We start from the raw sequence: 15,620 nt of genomic DNA on the forward strand, positions 1-15,620 counted from the left end.
ATCTCAATCTCACTTCTTTTTTTGATCTTTTCTGCAAGTAATTCCTACATTTTTAACTAGTTCCAATCTCTGGGCAGCCACTGACCCACATTCCCAGTTGTCCATGGGGTACACTGTGTAAATGTACCCCTACCATCTTATAAACCCGAGATTCTAAAATGGTTTGTCCAAAGGCCAATGTCTGTTGACTTCCGTATCTTCTCAGCATTTGAGTAACAGTCACAAACAGTCATACACATACACAAATAAAAGTACACAAATTTAGTTTAGTAGAACTAGAAATCAACAAATATAAGAGAGAACATAGGGATTCTTACACGTCCAGAGATTTAGAATTAACGAATCCGCAGTCTGTTCACCTCTGCAATACTGAGACTCTTATCTAATAGTGAGTGTGAATACAGAGAAGGCCTTGGGATCAGTCACACAGGAGTTAGCTAAGTCACAGTTAATGACTCTGACTAGTTCCTCATCTATAAAATAAGTTGGATAGGCACACAAAGATGCCAGGCACAGAGGTAGCACACTGAAGACACACAAGAAACTATGAAAATAGTTTTTTCATGCACGACTTTCCAATAGATCAGATTAACACTCTAAAAGAACACAAACATGTTCACTTCTTATAGAAAATCCACTCCAGTGACTGCAGTAAACTACTTCTCAGTTACTCTTTTCTTCAGTAGCATAAACTGAACACTCAGGACATGATATCTAGTTGTCAGTGTGAACACTCAGGACATGGTATCTAGTTGTCAGTGTGAACACTCAGGACATGGTATCTAGTTGTCAGTGTGAACACTCAGGACATGGTATCTAGTTGTCAGTGTGAACACTCAGGACATGGTATCTAGTTGTCAGTGGGCCCTGAAGAATAACCAGCATTTAAAAAATTCACGTTTCAGACAAGAATTACTGATGGACACTAAAGCTAGGCAGCCAAAGTGTACTAGTTGGAGAATAAACAGCTTATTTATAGTCTCAAAATATCACTTGGTTAAAAAGAGGAAATGGTAATTGGACAGTACAACGTTATCTGCCATAATGTGCCTTCTGGTATGTACTAAGGGCAAAATGTATAACTTTTTGTCGTTCCTGCTAAAAATTAATAAATCTATGTATGGTACTAAACAAATACAATGTAAAGAATAGTCCATAAAATAAATGGCCTGAACTTTTCAAATATTTGTCAGAAATGAAAAACAAAGATTAAGTGGAGACATGGCCAGATTAAGGAACTATATTAACTAAATACAGCGTCTGTCCTGTAGTAGATCAGATAAACATATTCTATAATGTCAGTGATGACATAACTATGGACATTAGAATAAGCCCTGGAGATTAAATTATTAGTACTATATCAACACTAATTTTATTTCAGCAATTCTGTGTTATGTAAGAAAATTCTTGTATTTTTTTCAGAAATTCATCCTAGAATTTGTATAGGTAAGTAAGTAATTTTTGTGGACTTACTCATAAAAAGGCCAGAAGAATTCTTATCATAAGTACAGAGAGAAAAGGAAAGAGAAAATGGCATAAACATTGTCTTAAGATATTAACATTCAAGGGGTCTCAGTGAAGAATATATGGTAATACTGTTTGCCCTTTTGCCCATTTTTCTGTAAGTTGGAAATCACTTTAGGTATTGACATAGTCAAAACAAAAACCTTAAAATTTCTTCTCTTAAAATCAATCTACAAAGATGCGAAAGTTGAAGAAGGGTGAGAAAAAAGAAGGAAATAGTTCATGTAGACAGTGGTACCCGAAGTGAGACTTAAAGAAGCCTAATCCTTCCTACCAGAGCTGTGGTTCCCAGACAGGCCTACCCTGCTGTGGGCAGACAGGCCTACCATGCTGTGGTACCGGGACACGTACCTCCAGTCCACATCCAGGTCTTCACTCACACTGGAGTCATCCTCAAGGTTGTTGTTACCATCCAACATGAAAGCTTCTGGTTGTGCAAACTCATTTGCAGGCTCATTTCCTTCATCACTGCTGCTTTCGTTGACTTCATTGTACTGTAACCAGGGAATTTCTCCCTCTTCCAAGGATGTCTGTTCCCTAATAGAAACATTTAAAAGGAAGTAGTAAAACAAAATGTTGCTTTCAAACATACCATATTGTGTTTTATAGCCATTCACTTAGTAACTTGGTTCTTGTAGGTTTAAGTCCTTGGTACTTTAGACTGTAAATAAAAGTTTTCCTTATCTGCAAAAGCATTTCAATAGAAAATAAATGCCTGGTGAGGTGACATGGTGGGCCAAAGCTCCTGTTACCATGCCTAAGGCCTTTGAGTTCAAGCCCCAGGATCCATATGGTAGAGACAAACAGTTCTCACAAGTTGTGCTCTCTGTCTGTCTGTCTCTTTCACTCACACACACCTCCTTAATATGTGTGTGTGTCTGGTTGTTAAGTACGCAGATTGTGTGTACGTTAGGTATCCTCCTCTGTAATGTTCCACCAATTTCTTTAAGGCAGAGTCTCTCCCTGAACCTGGGACTTGGGTTTTCTCTGTAAGCTAGCAAGCTGCATCAACCCCTGTTGATGGGGTTACAGGGATGAGCCAGATGCCTGGCTTGTTAAGCTGGGAGCAAGTCTCTGAACTCTGACTTCAGATTGTTCAGCAAGTGATTATAACTACTGGGTCATCCCTCCAGCCTCTATTTATACTTTTTTATCTTTATTTTGCAAATGTTAATATAACTATTTTAGTTCTTTCATGATTAGTGTTTGCCTAAAATATCATATTTTCTTCTTACTTTTTCTATATATATTTATTTTTTGTGTCCCTTTTTAGGTTTTAAAAATTCTAATAAGCTTTACCTTGAAAAAGCAAAGTTTGGTCAATTTATATATATTTTTGCAACTAGTAATTGCAAGAACTTTCCAAATGTCTAACTTTTCACTCTTTTTTTCTCTCCATTTGTCTTTTTCTTTTTGGGTAGATTTTAATGTTCTTTTTCAAGTTTTACCCTAGTAATGGGACAAATCCAGTGACCTGTGCACACTAGGAAGTACTCTACCACCGAACTACACTTCTAGTCCCTAATACATATGGTTTTATTTTCCTCCCTGAAGCAGTTATCCTTAGAACATTTCTATACACATACAACACAAAGCAATCTGATACTGCAGACTTCTCCCAGCCGTTTAAAAACTAATGGTGGCCAATCTTCAGGTTCATCTGTACCACACTCAGAGCAAAACACAATATGAAGTAAGTTATATTACATTGGTGGATGATTTTGATGTAAACAGCTAATATCCTCCAGATATATTTTATTTATTCTTGTGTGTCTTGTATTTGACTTCAAGCAAGAACATTCTCTTGAACTTAAAAAAAAACTCAGTTGTCTATTTGTCAGCTATAGTGCATAACTGACAATTAACACTTGCAAATAGGTTAGCATTTTCTAGTTTTCCCTTTACAATTCCTCATTCTCCCTTCATACAACAATCTATTTTATTATCTGAAACGTCAAAATATTCTCACCTAGAGGTTTTTTGTTTGTTTTGAGGAAGAGGGCCAGTTTTTTATGCATGCTGCCTGGTACTCTGACACATAAAGCTTGTTTCCTAAGACTCACAGTCCTCATTAATCAGAACAATTTACTCTCCTTTTATAAACTTTAGTCCATTTCCAATTGATCAACACAAAGCAGACGATCTTTTAACGTGCCCATCAGACTGGTTAGACAGTTAAAAATGTTACTACTCTCTGAATAAATTTCCGAGGTTGCAATGTGACCCGCAGTTGCTTCTACCTGCTTTTACTGCATCAACACCAGCACTCCCACCAGCTTTGCCAATCCCTTTCAGTATTCTGCCCTTTGTCTTTTTATTGCCTACACAGCTCTACCTTTACCATTACATTTATCTTTTATTTAGTGTGTGTGTGTGGGGGGGGGGGTGGTACACGGACGGCACCACATTTTTATAGCGATCTTTATTATTTTTTCCTAACATATGGATCTTGAAATCAAACTCAGGCCTCATGGAGGGCTCCTTTACCCAGTGAGGCATTTTGCCAGCCCAATTTTTATCTTTCATATCTAAATCAAAAAGTCAAATTTTTAATCTGGTATAGTGGTGCACACCATTAAGCCCAGTACTCAGGAAGCAGAGGCTGGCAGATCACTGTGAGTTCAAGGCCAGCCTGGTTTACAGATCAAGTTCCAGGACAGCCAGGGCTACATGGAGAAACCCTGTCTCAGGGGGAAAAAGTTATTCTGAGGCATCCCTCTGACCACTCTAATTAATGTTAGTTTTCTCTTAGCTGCCATTTGTTGCATTGCAGCCTTACTCTTTGTAGTAAACATGAGTCTGTAATTAATGTTTTTATTTTTTTTATATATCTTACCTACCTAATACTTGTATATAATTGATATCAACCTCAAAATTTATATAATTCAAAATATACAAATGTCAATATTAGTCCAAGAAAATATAACTTATGAAAACATAATCTATGAGAAACTAAAAATTGAAAGAACTTAATTGTCATCAAAAACATTTAAATAATCTAAGACAGTCACTTATAATAAAATAGCCAAATAAGGAAACTGGGACAGAGGGGAAGACATCCTATTGGAACTCTAGATGAGAGAAGCATGGGAGAATAGCAAAGTAGAAGGATCCAGAGGGTCCTAGAAACCTACAAGAAGAACATTATGATAGGCAGATTTGGGCCCAGGGGTCCCACTCAAACTATGGCACCAGCCAAGGACAATACAGGCTGTAAACTTCAAACCCCTACCCAGATCTAGCCAATGGGCAGGACATTCTCCACAGTTGAGTGGAGAGTGGGGTCTGACTTTCACACGTACTCTGGTGCCTCAGATTTGCCCATGTTCCCTGAATGAGGAGACCTGGTGGCACTCAGAGGAAGGACAGCAGGCTACCAAGAAGAGACTTGATACAGGGGGAGGAAGTCCCCCTCAGTCACAGTCATAGGGGAGGGGAGTAAGGGGAAAATGGGAGGGAGGGAGGAATGGGAGGATACAAGGGAGGGGATAACCATTGAGATGTAATATGAATAAATTAATAAAATAAAATTAAAATAAAAAATAAAATAGCCAAATGGTGTTTCATCACCCATGCTAACATTAACCAGAATAAATAACTCATTTTAACAAGAGACAGAGCACAGAAAAATAAAACAAAAACATTTTTTAAAGGAAAGCAAGCATCAAACTGATATTGAAATAAAAATCTAGAAACCATGTTTAAAGATCTCGACAGATACATCCTATACAAAATAATGAAGCAATCTATCATTAAACTGTGACTACTGATCATGTTTCATTTATTTATAAAAAGGATGGGTAAGAATCATTAAGAATTACCAAGAAGAGACTTGATACCCTATGAGCAGATACAGGGGGAGGAGGTCCCCCTCAGTCACAGTCATAGGGGAGGGGAGTAAGGGGAAAATGGGGGGGAGGGAAGAATGGGAGGACATAAGGGATGGGATAACCATTGAGATGTAACAAGAATAAATAAATTAAAAAAAAAAAAGAATCATTAAGAAGTCTAGCAACAAAACTTCCTATGATCAACAGACCAAAATCATGTTGTTACTCTTTTTACACTAAAAAGACTTAAAATTCAATATTCTTGGTAGAATCCCATAAAATAAATAAAATGCGGTTATTCTTTAATGTTAAAAAATATTTTCTCCCAAAATTAGTAATAAGATGAGGGTGTCTACTCTTTACTCTTACTCAATACCACACCTTTTAAATCTTACCTAGATTACCGAAGGCCAGAGGAAGAAATAAAAATAATCCAAACAGCAAAGGAAGAAATCAAATTATCCCTGTTTGGACAGTATGTTTCTATTCTTAAAAGAGCCTAAAGATTCTACTAGAAAGTGGACAGATTCAGTAAACACTGAAGTAGCAGAACAGAAAAAAAAAAAAAAAAACCACATGAAAAATCAGTAGTTTCTATATGGCAGTAAATGATTTTGCTGAGAAATAAATCAAAAAGAAAATTACAATCACAACAGCTTCTATAAATACAGAAACACACAGACACACACATCAGGGTAGGGGAAGAATGTGGGGAGAGAGGAACACTCCTTCATTGCTGGTGGGAATGCAAACTAGTACAACCACTTTGGAAAGCTATCTGGCGCTTTCTCAGAAAAATGGGAATAGGGCTTCCTCAAGACCCAGCTATCCCACTCCTTGGAATATACCCAGAAAATGCCCTACCACACAACAGGGACATATGCTCAACCATGTTCATAGCTGCTTTATACATAATAGCCAGAACATTGAAACAGCCTAAGTGTCCCTCAGTAGAAGAATGGACTAAGAAACTGTGGTACATATACACTATGGAATACTACTCAGCTATTAAAAACAAGGAATTCCCAAAATTTGTGGATAAATGGATTGAGCTAGAAATGATCATAATTGAGTGAGTTAACCCAGAAGCAGAAAGACTCAAATGGTATATACTCACTTATATCAAAACAGTAGTCCAAGGGATACGTACCATGAAAAACTTTACTTACCAAGAAAGTGGGTCAGAGGAGAGGACATCCTATTGAGACTTTAGGCGAGAGTAGCATGGAAGAAAGAGGAAATAGTAGGACCCACAAGGTCCTGGAAACCTACAAGAACAACTTTATGACAGGCAGATCTGGGTCCTGGGGTCCCCCACAAACTAAGGCACCAGCCAAGGAGAATATAGGCAGTAAGCTTCGAACCCCTACCAAGACCTAGCCGACAAAAAGGATATTCTCCACCGTTGAGTGGAGAATGAGATCTGACTCTCACATGAGCTCTGGTGCCCCTTTTCTGACCACGTCCCCCGGATGGGGAGGCCTGGTGGCACTCAGAGGAAGGATAGCTAGTTACCAAGAAGAGACTCGATATTCTAAGAGCATATATAGGGGGAGGAGGTCTCCCTCAATCACAGACATAGGGGAGGGGAGAAGGGGGGAAGTGGGACTGAGGGAAGAATGGGAGGAAACAGGGGAAGGGCTAACAATTGAGACGTAATATGAATAAATAAATAAAAAAAAAAAAAAAAAAGAAAGATTTCAACCTGTTTTATTGGTGAAATATTTAAACAAGGACAGGCAAGCTGAGAGCCACAGGTCCTTGCCACTGTTTGAGAGGGATTTTTTTTTTTTTTTTGAACCAGTACTAACCACTCATTTACGTAGTGCCTATGGCTGCTTTCATGCCACAACAGAAGTGATGAGAAGCTGCAACAGGGACCAGCAGCATACACAACCAACAATGTTTATTTGGCTTTTCACAACTTAAGTCTGACAACTCCTAGATTTGGAATATTTCCATTCTAAGGCATAAAGTCACAGATGTTTGCCACAGATCACCGATGTCCTGGAAATATTATCCAATGGAGTTAGAAAAAAAATATAATAAAACTTCAACATAGCACCTAACTGTCTCCATCTCGGTGAAGGAATCACTTAAACTACCATGACAAGCTAAGTTAAGTTACCACAGACTTACCTCTTGAACAGACTGTTCTCCCAAGTCTCTGCACTGTACGGCAATGGGCAACACCAACTCAATTACTCCTCACTCAGCTTAATGACCTTTTAAGTAAGCAGTTCTCAGCCTGCGGGTTGTAACCCCTTCCTCTAGAAATATTTACACTATGACTCCTAACAGCAAAATTATAGTAATGAAGTAGAAATAAAAATAATGTTAAGGCTGGGGTCACCACTACATGAGAAACTATATTAAATTGAAGAGTTGCAGCACTAGGAAGGCTGAGAACCAGTTTTAAATGCTCAATTTTTCTTTATAAAGCAACATGAAAACAAACATAATATTCTAATAAAAATACTGAAATTGCCAGCATTTAAAATTGTTCTCTACAAAATACCAAAGAACCATGTACAGTTTATTTTTTCAACATGGGTTTATAAATAGAACTAATAGTACACCCAACATATGAATGTAACGTATGCCATTCTTACATAATACACATTTAAAAGCATGAGCCTCCCTGTTAAACATACCCTTCCTGAAGAGACAGCTCTTGGTTTTCTTCCTCAGGGCCACTGCTATCACTCTGTAGCTCGGGCTCATTCTCATCTTTTCCTGGCAGAGTTTCCCAGCTCTCATCGCTTGAGGACTGATCTTTTTCTGTGCCAGAAAATCGGTGAGGCAGAGAAGCAGACCATTCCCCATCGCTGCATTCTGAACTGCAAACCACAACAGAAGTCAACGACCATCACACACTGTTGTCTTTATCATATGCAGAGTTACCAGACATTATGGCACAGACAGGACTACTGATGATCAGGCTTACAGTCAGGTGCTCACTCAATTTTTAAAAATATAAACAAGTAAACAGAAAGAAATACTCAACAGAATGTAACCTTTTCAAATGATCATGGCATATAGCAAGTTATGGAATATATCATTTTTTTATACTAGAGGAAACAATTCAATAGTTTTTAAAAAGAGTTTAGACATATTTCTACATAAAAAATTAAATGCAATTTGGGAATAAAAAGTAATATCTAGAATTAATAATATATGTATTATTCTCCTGACCTAAATGAAACAAATTTCTAATTACATAATAACCCTTTAAAAACAAAGTGCTGGAGGGGCTGGAAAGATGGCTCAGACTTTAAGAGCACTGGCTGCTATTCTAGAGGTCCTGAGCTCAATTCCCAGCAACCGCATGGTGGTTCACAACCATCTGTAATGGTGTCTGAGTCCCTCTTTTGGTGTGCATGAAAACAGAGTACTCATATACATAAAAAATAAAATAAAATAAATCTTAAAAAAAAAAGAGCCAACAGACTTGGGTCTATATCATTAATACACACAGCAACCCTCTATTAAGGAGAAACCTTTCACAGTATATCCCCTAATAATCACATTGCTAAGCTTTCATAATGCTAATATCCACTGAACATAATCACTCTCCTGTCAAATTATATTTTTATTATAAAAATCCATCTGCCAGATGAGTGTTCTTTCTTCTTTTCTATCTGTAACACAGTGTATCACCAAGCTTTTATTTTGGAAACTACTTATTTTCTTAACTCTTTCCAAGTTTTCTATGTTCAAATCCTTTATTTTTCATTCTATTTTTACATGGCCCTTACATCCTAAGACCTTAAAAAAAAAACAAACAAACAAACAAAAAAAAAAACCCACAATACAATGGTAGCAACAATAACAACAAAAAACACCCGATTTCTACAAGCCTGTAACTTTAGAATTTATTAACTGATTTTCCTAAGTTTAATCCTACTTCCTCAACTCACTTAAAAAAATACCATCCTATCAACTTATACATTCATAGTAGAATCCCACAAACTGTCACAGCTTTTTTTTTCTCTTTCCCTAAAACATTATTTCACAGTAGAATGTCTACCACTCTCACAGTTTTTCTACCATTCAGTATTTGCACTGCTTCCAAAGTACAAGAGCTAAGCACACAGGTGCTTAAGTTAGCTGCCCTGGGGTTCAGCCCACCTCTAACTAGCTGTGAGAACTGCTGTGTGCCTTCACGACCTTCAGTACCAGATGAATATAGACAGGACCAGTGTCAGCTCATTGAGCTCACATCGGAGACAATAGTTAACACCTACCAATCACTATAGTAGCATGTACAAAATAGAAAGATACCAATAAATGTCAGCAAACCATTTCCTTATCAACGTACTTTTTGCTCAAATACATTTAGTTACAGCCTAAGCCATATCTATTAAATCCCAGATGTGATGTTCCAGCTGGTCAAATAAGTACTGATTAAAGTCGTAAACCAGGGCCGGGTGGTGGCGGCGCACGCCTTTAATCCCAGCACTCGGGAGGCAGAGGCAGGCGGATCGCTGTGAGTTTGAGGCCAGCCTGGTGTACAAAGTGAGTCCAGGATAGCCAAAGCTACACAGAGAAACCCTGTCTCGAAAAACAAAACAAAACAAAACAAAACAAAAAGTCGTAAACCCTGTCTGTGTGCCACTTGATGTATTTACTTTGGAAATGCTAGCTTACAGAAAGACTAAAACTTCTTTGTAATTTACAACCCCACTTCCATGTTATAACTAGCTGTTCTTCCCTTATGCAAAGACTCTATCACTGTCCTCCTCAACATGTTCTCTCTCCACCAAAAGGCTTCCACAATCACATAGTGCATTTCATACCTCAAGGCTAGAGTAGCCTTCATTTCTTTCAAGATACTTGTGGATAAGCCTGCCTTTTGAGGGGGCCAGTTATCCATGGACAGGGCGCCTGGCTTAGTCAGCCCAAATCACTGTACTGCAGCTACTTCTTTAAACTGCACTTATTTTTCTTAAGCATTAAATAAAATTTATGGGACACAATGGGTTTGGGCCTAACAAAGTAAAACAACCTAGAGTTTTCCCAGCAAGCTCTGGTGACTGTGCATGGCTTCCAGTCAGTTAATTAAGCTGTAATTGATAAAGACTAATGAACTAAGATGCAGTCAGTAAAAACTGTTTTCAATGCCTCACTTCTTGCTCTAGTGCTGGGAGATGCTCAATTCATGAATCATTTTTGTCTTGTTTTACTAAAACAAACATTACAGATTTTAATTGATTTAAAGTATTTTTCTAGTTATATAAGTGTAAAATCAGTTCCTTTATTAATTTACTAGCAGTTTCCAAGATAGAAGAGTTAAATGTTTATTAGCTCTTAGTAGGTACTAAGGACTGTTCAATCATATAGCTTTAAATATAAAATATTATTGGTAATATCTGATTTGAAAGAAGCCAGCAGTAGACATTTGTAAGAATGTCCTAAAATGTATGTGCATATTTGTGGCAGGTGACAGAAATCATGAGTGGTTTCTAATACTATTTCAATGTGAATCTTATTAATTATGACAATCTGATATTTATTACTATTTTCTAAATCTAAAAGCCTGTACTGGCCCAGAAAGTCAGAGGAGACCACAACCATGATGACTTTCTACTACAAAAAATTTTCAAAGCTGCCATAGCCAAGTTCTTTATTAAGACACAAAATAATATTGATGATACCAAATTTTTAAGAGCAAGCTTTGAAGTAAGACAGATTTGACTAAGAATCTAGGATACTTTCTCTGTGTTTAATTTCCTTATCTATAAAATGGTATTATTAATGTTCAAGTTTCAAGCTTACAATGATGTTTAGATTAAAAACCAGAAACAAAATCTGTAGTAAAATTTTTGGAAAGAGGTGAATAGTTTAAAAAGCAATCAAGCTTTGCTTACTGCTTCACCACTATTTCCCTCTCTCGGTGCCAAAGGAAAGCTATTATGCTATACCAGTTCTACTGTCCTGATGACGTCAGCCCCCTGGGAAACCCAGCTTTAGTGTTTCCCTTTTTGCACTAAAATATCAGAAAATTATACCCTAGACCATCACCCACACTAGGTCACTTATTTCTTCATGATCCAGAAAATAAGGTATTTTTCAGTTTTAAATGGTTATAGCCTAATAATTATATATCTATATATTCCGAATTAATCAAAATATCTACTCTATAGTGATCCTTTAAAAACTGCAGAGCAGAGGTCCGGACAAAGGATATTACTATTTTGGATGTTGTTCTACCTTGAATACCATCTGTACTTACAGATAGAAGCCTAAAAAGACAAACCAACCACTTCTTTGGGGAGAATGAAATGTAGCGTGGCTTCTTTTGAGTTTATTTTGACATATTAAAAGGTATCAGACTTTGTCATTTAATCTGTATTTTGTTTATATCAACAAAACCAGGCTTTTGGTTTGCATTCATGTAGTTACAGAGATTAAACCTAGGGTCTCACACATGTAAAGCAAGCCTCTACCATTATGTTATTTCTCTAACCCATTTCTGTTTTTTATGTCTTGCTAAGCAGCAGTTTAGCCTTGCCCTCACTCTGTAGCCCAGGCAGGCCTGGGGTGTTTTCAATCCTCCTGCTCTGGCCTCTCGCACAGCTGGGACTCCAGGCTGGACACAGCTACTTGTCCCGGAAGGAAGGCTGCCTCTATGTAACGGCTGTTTCTGCTTTGCTTTGTTTAACCTTATCAGCAAGATTAAATCCTAGTGACAAGAAAACTCTGAAAGAAGTTTCAAGTGCTATTAGAATGGGTCAGTCTCTTCAAAACAGGCCCAAGGTTAAAAAATGTGCCAGGGTTACTGAGAACTCCCCCACCCCTCTGCCTGGCCCTCCCTAACTTGGATGCTGCCCTCAGTTACTACAGTGCTCAGGGTCTATTTCAAAACAGTAAGTGCTGACCTTAGTTTTTCGGCTGGACTCCAGCTCTGGTTACTATACACTGACTCCTAATTCTCCTTTTGGTTGGTTTTTCTTCAATAATCTACAACTCATTTTTTGTCAAACACCCCAGAGCAATGCTACTGGCTGGAATGTTTATCTCATAGACTGCAGCACTCTGACAAGATTAAGCTATCGCGTAAGACTTTCAAGGAAGACAGTGGCCACATATTAGTTAAATCCTTTTCTACTTATAAAGAATGCATAATCATGACTAAAAGGTTTTAGATTTATTTTATTTAGTGTATATCTATACACATGCATGCCTGGTGTCCAGAGGTCAGAAGAGGATGTCAGATTCCCTAGAACTGGGAGTTACAGATGGTTGGGGACCACTGTGTAGTTGCTGGGAACCGAACCTGGATTCTCTGCACCCTCTTAAAAAATCTTCAGACTTAAATTAAAAAGTTTGTATCCTTTCCTTCTCAAGACACTGTAGAAACGTGGCCACTGTTTCCCCATTTCTCCAGTGTACTGCTATTATAGCTGCACAGAGAGCAAAACATGTAGATGAGCAAGGGTTACCCAGAGTCCATGGCTGCTTGATTTTAGCACTAGGCAGGCACCAGAGTAAAAGGCATCCTAGTCACTAACACTTAGCAGAGTTAGATAAGAAGAACAAGAAACAGAATCAGTAATAAAATATTCATACTATTGAAATAATTCAATCCTAAAATCCATTTTAAGGTGTACAAATTATACTGGTGTCTAAGGTAGACTCGTTAGCCTTCCAAAATTTTTCTTCTTTCTTTCTTAAAGAAAAGACCTTATGAGGCCAGGCTGGCCTTTAACTTGCTCCACATCCAAAGGCACCATGAGATCCTGATCTCCTACCTCTGCCTCCCAAGTGCTGGGATCACGGTGTGTGTCTCCATGCCCAGCTTCTATGACTCAAATGACACAAACCCACTGTAGCATTTCACTGTGTTTTACCGCCAACATTCTGACATGCCCACCTACTAGTTCTACCAGTCAGTACACTGACATAGAGTTGAAAGAAAAGTTTTTATTAACACCAAATGTCCTACTGTCCATTGTGTTTACAAATATCTGTCGCTGTTCATAATGCTGACATCACTTCTAAATGTACTAAGAAAACATCCTATAACCATTTGACATTCCCCTAAACAAGTACACTGCCTATCGTTAGGGGGTAGGGGGAAGCCAACTTTTAGAAAGTGGGATCCACTGGGCATGGTGGCGCATGCTTTTAATCCCAGCACTTGGGAGGCAGAGACAGGCAGATCTCTGTGAGTTCGAAGCCTGCCTGGTCGACAAAGCGAGCCCAGGACAGCGAAGGCTACACAGAGAAACCCTGTCTCGAAAAAAAAAAAAAAAAGTGGGATCCGTGAAAACCATACTTTGTTTTATGACTGATTAAATAAAAAAAAAAAAAAAAAAAAAAAAAAAGATTTTAACATTTTCATCTAAAAAGCAAGCAAAGCTTAAGGATCTTTATTTTTGTTTTGCTCTAGTGGGTCCACAAAGATGATGAACAGATAAGTGAAATAATTTTCTTTAAAAAATGTGTAACTAAGAAAAAGAGTAACAACTTTACACTTTCAAAAGAAAAATTGCCATTTTTTTTTTTCCTTTTCAATAGTAATCTAGAAGTAGATAGAGACTCACAGTCAAATCTACCAATCTTGGAGCTGAATGCTTTAGAACTTAAATCTTTTCTTCCAAGCTCAGAAGCAATGGCTAACAACACCCAATAGAATCCAGGCAGTCAGTAATAGTTTTCAAACATATAAATATTCCTGGAACAAAATATCATTGCTTGAAAAACGTGTCTTGTTTTACTTTGGATCCAGAGCATCTATCAATAAAGTTAATTTCAGGTAAAATTTTGTGGTCAATTTATGATTTAGGAACTTTGTGTGTATTTTGAATAAAAGACCATGGACTCCAACTGATATTAACAGCAGGTCTTACAAATGGTTATGAACCTGTCATTTAATTCCTTAAATTTCATTATCTTCTACTCTCCTAAAGAGTCTGTTTATCCTAGAGCTCTGTCAGAGCAGTGTGAACTTACTAGAGTTCTGCAATGTTGTATGTCTCCTAGCAACTCCTAATTCGTAGAGATCAGGAACATGCCAACTTATTTTGTAGCACATGTCAATCTATTAATAACTATGTATAACAATGTCATCTGATCAAATACTTAATGTATTTGTTGAATTAAATATATAGGCATCATCCTAACTAAATCTACATTTCTGCATGAAATCACTGCCAAATACAGCATACAGAAAGAGTCTGGGAATGGCTTAATGAAAAGTCTCTATAAAGTGCAAGAGGAATTATCTCTGAATTAGTTTCAAGTTAGAAGCTGACATGAGTTTGTACATTTTCCATTTTCCTTATTAATTTCAGCACAAACTTTTAGTGATATAGCAGTTTCTAAATCTAAGTTGTTGTTTCTCCCATTATTCCTTTTCCCCATGTTCTCTTGCCTTCTTCAATGGCGGATCTCTTTTTCATTAACAGTTATGTATTGAACTGAGTGTGAACATTTTTTTTCTCTTGATTTAAAAAATGAACTCCCTCTGTCACGAACTCTGGTGTCCCCAACTTGATCATGTCCCCTTGGTGGGGGGGCCCAGAGGCACACAAAGGAAAGGAATGCAGGCTATCCAGATGAGACCTGTAGGCTACTGTCATATAGTCAGGGAGGAGGTCCCCTTAGGTCAGAGGTCTAGAGGGTGGGGAAGCAGGGCGAAGAGGGAGGGAGGGTAGGAACTGGAAGATACAAGGGGAGCGGATAACAATCGGGATATACATTTCTAGTTCCATCCATTTGTCCAGAAATTTTGGGATTTCCTTGTTTTTAATAGCTGAATAGCATTCCATAGTATAAATGTACCAGTTTCTTTATCAGTTGTTCGACTGAGGGACACTTAGGCTGTTTCCAGGTTCTGGCTATTATGAATAAGGCTGCTATGAACATGGTGTGGAATAGCTGGGTCTTGAGGAAGCCCTATTCCCAGTTTTCTGAGATAGCACCAGATAGATTTCCAAAGTGGCTGTACTAGTTTGCATTCCCACCAGCAATAAAGGAGTGTTCCCCTTTCTCCACATTCTCGCCAACATGTGCTGTCACTTGAGTTTTTATCTTAGCCATTCTGGATAATGAGTGAGTTAACTCAGAAGCAGAAAGACTCACATGGTATATACTCACTTATAATTGGACACTAGCCCAAGAAGCATATCTCATGAAAGTCTTCACTTACCAGGAGATGGGGATAGATGCGAGGACCTCCTATTGGGACTCTAGGTGAGAGAAGTAGGGGAGAATGGGGAAACAGAAGGATCCAGAGGGTCCTAGAAACCTACAAGAAGA

The 15,620-nt window shown here is 37.9% G+C and overlaps 1 protein-coding gene across 1 annotated transcript in view; it reads right to left on the reverse strand.

Moving 5' to 3' along the window:
* Positions 1–15,620, reverse strand: part of Pja2 (praja ring finger ubiquitin ligase 2) — a 56,954-nt gene that overhangs the window by 11,279 nt on the left and 30,055 nt on the right. The window contains exons 5-6 of the mRNA XM_051154435.1: positions 8,009–8,194; positions 1,876–2,061 (exon numbers count right to left, since the gene is read on the reverse strand). Of these exons, the coding sequence (XP_051010392.1) occupies positions 1,876–2,061; positions 8,009–8,194 (372 nt within the window). The remainder of the gene's footprint in view (positions 1–1,875; positions 2,062–8,008; positions 8,195–15,620) is intronic.

This window comes from Acomys russatus, chromosome 12 (genome assembly GCF_903995435.1).
Source record: "Acomys russatus chromosome 12, mAcoRus1.1, whole genome shotgun sequence".
NCBI classification, from domain to species: Eukaryota; Metazoa; Chordata; class Mammalia; order Rodentia; family Muridae; genus Acomys; species Acomys russatus.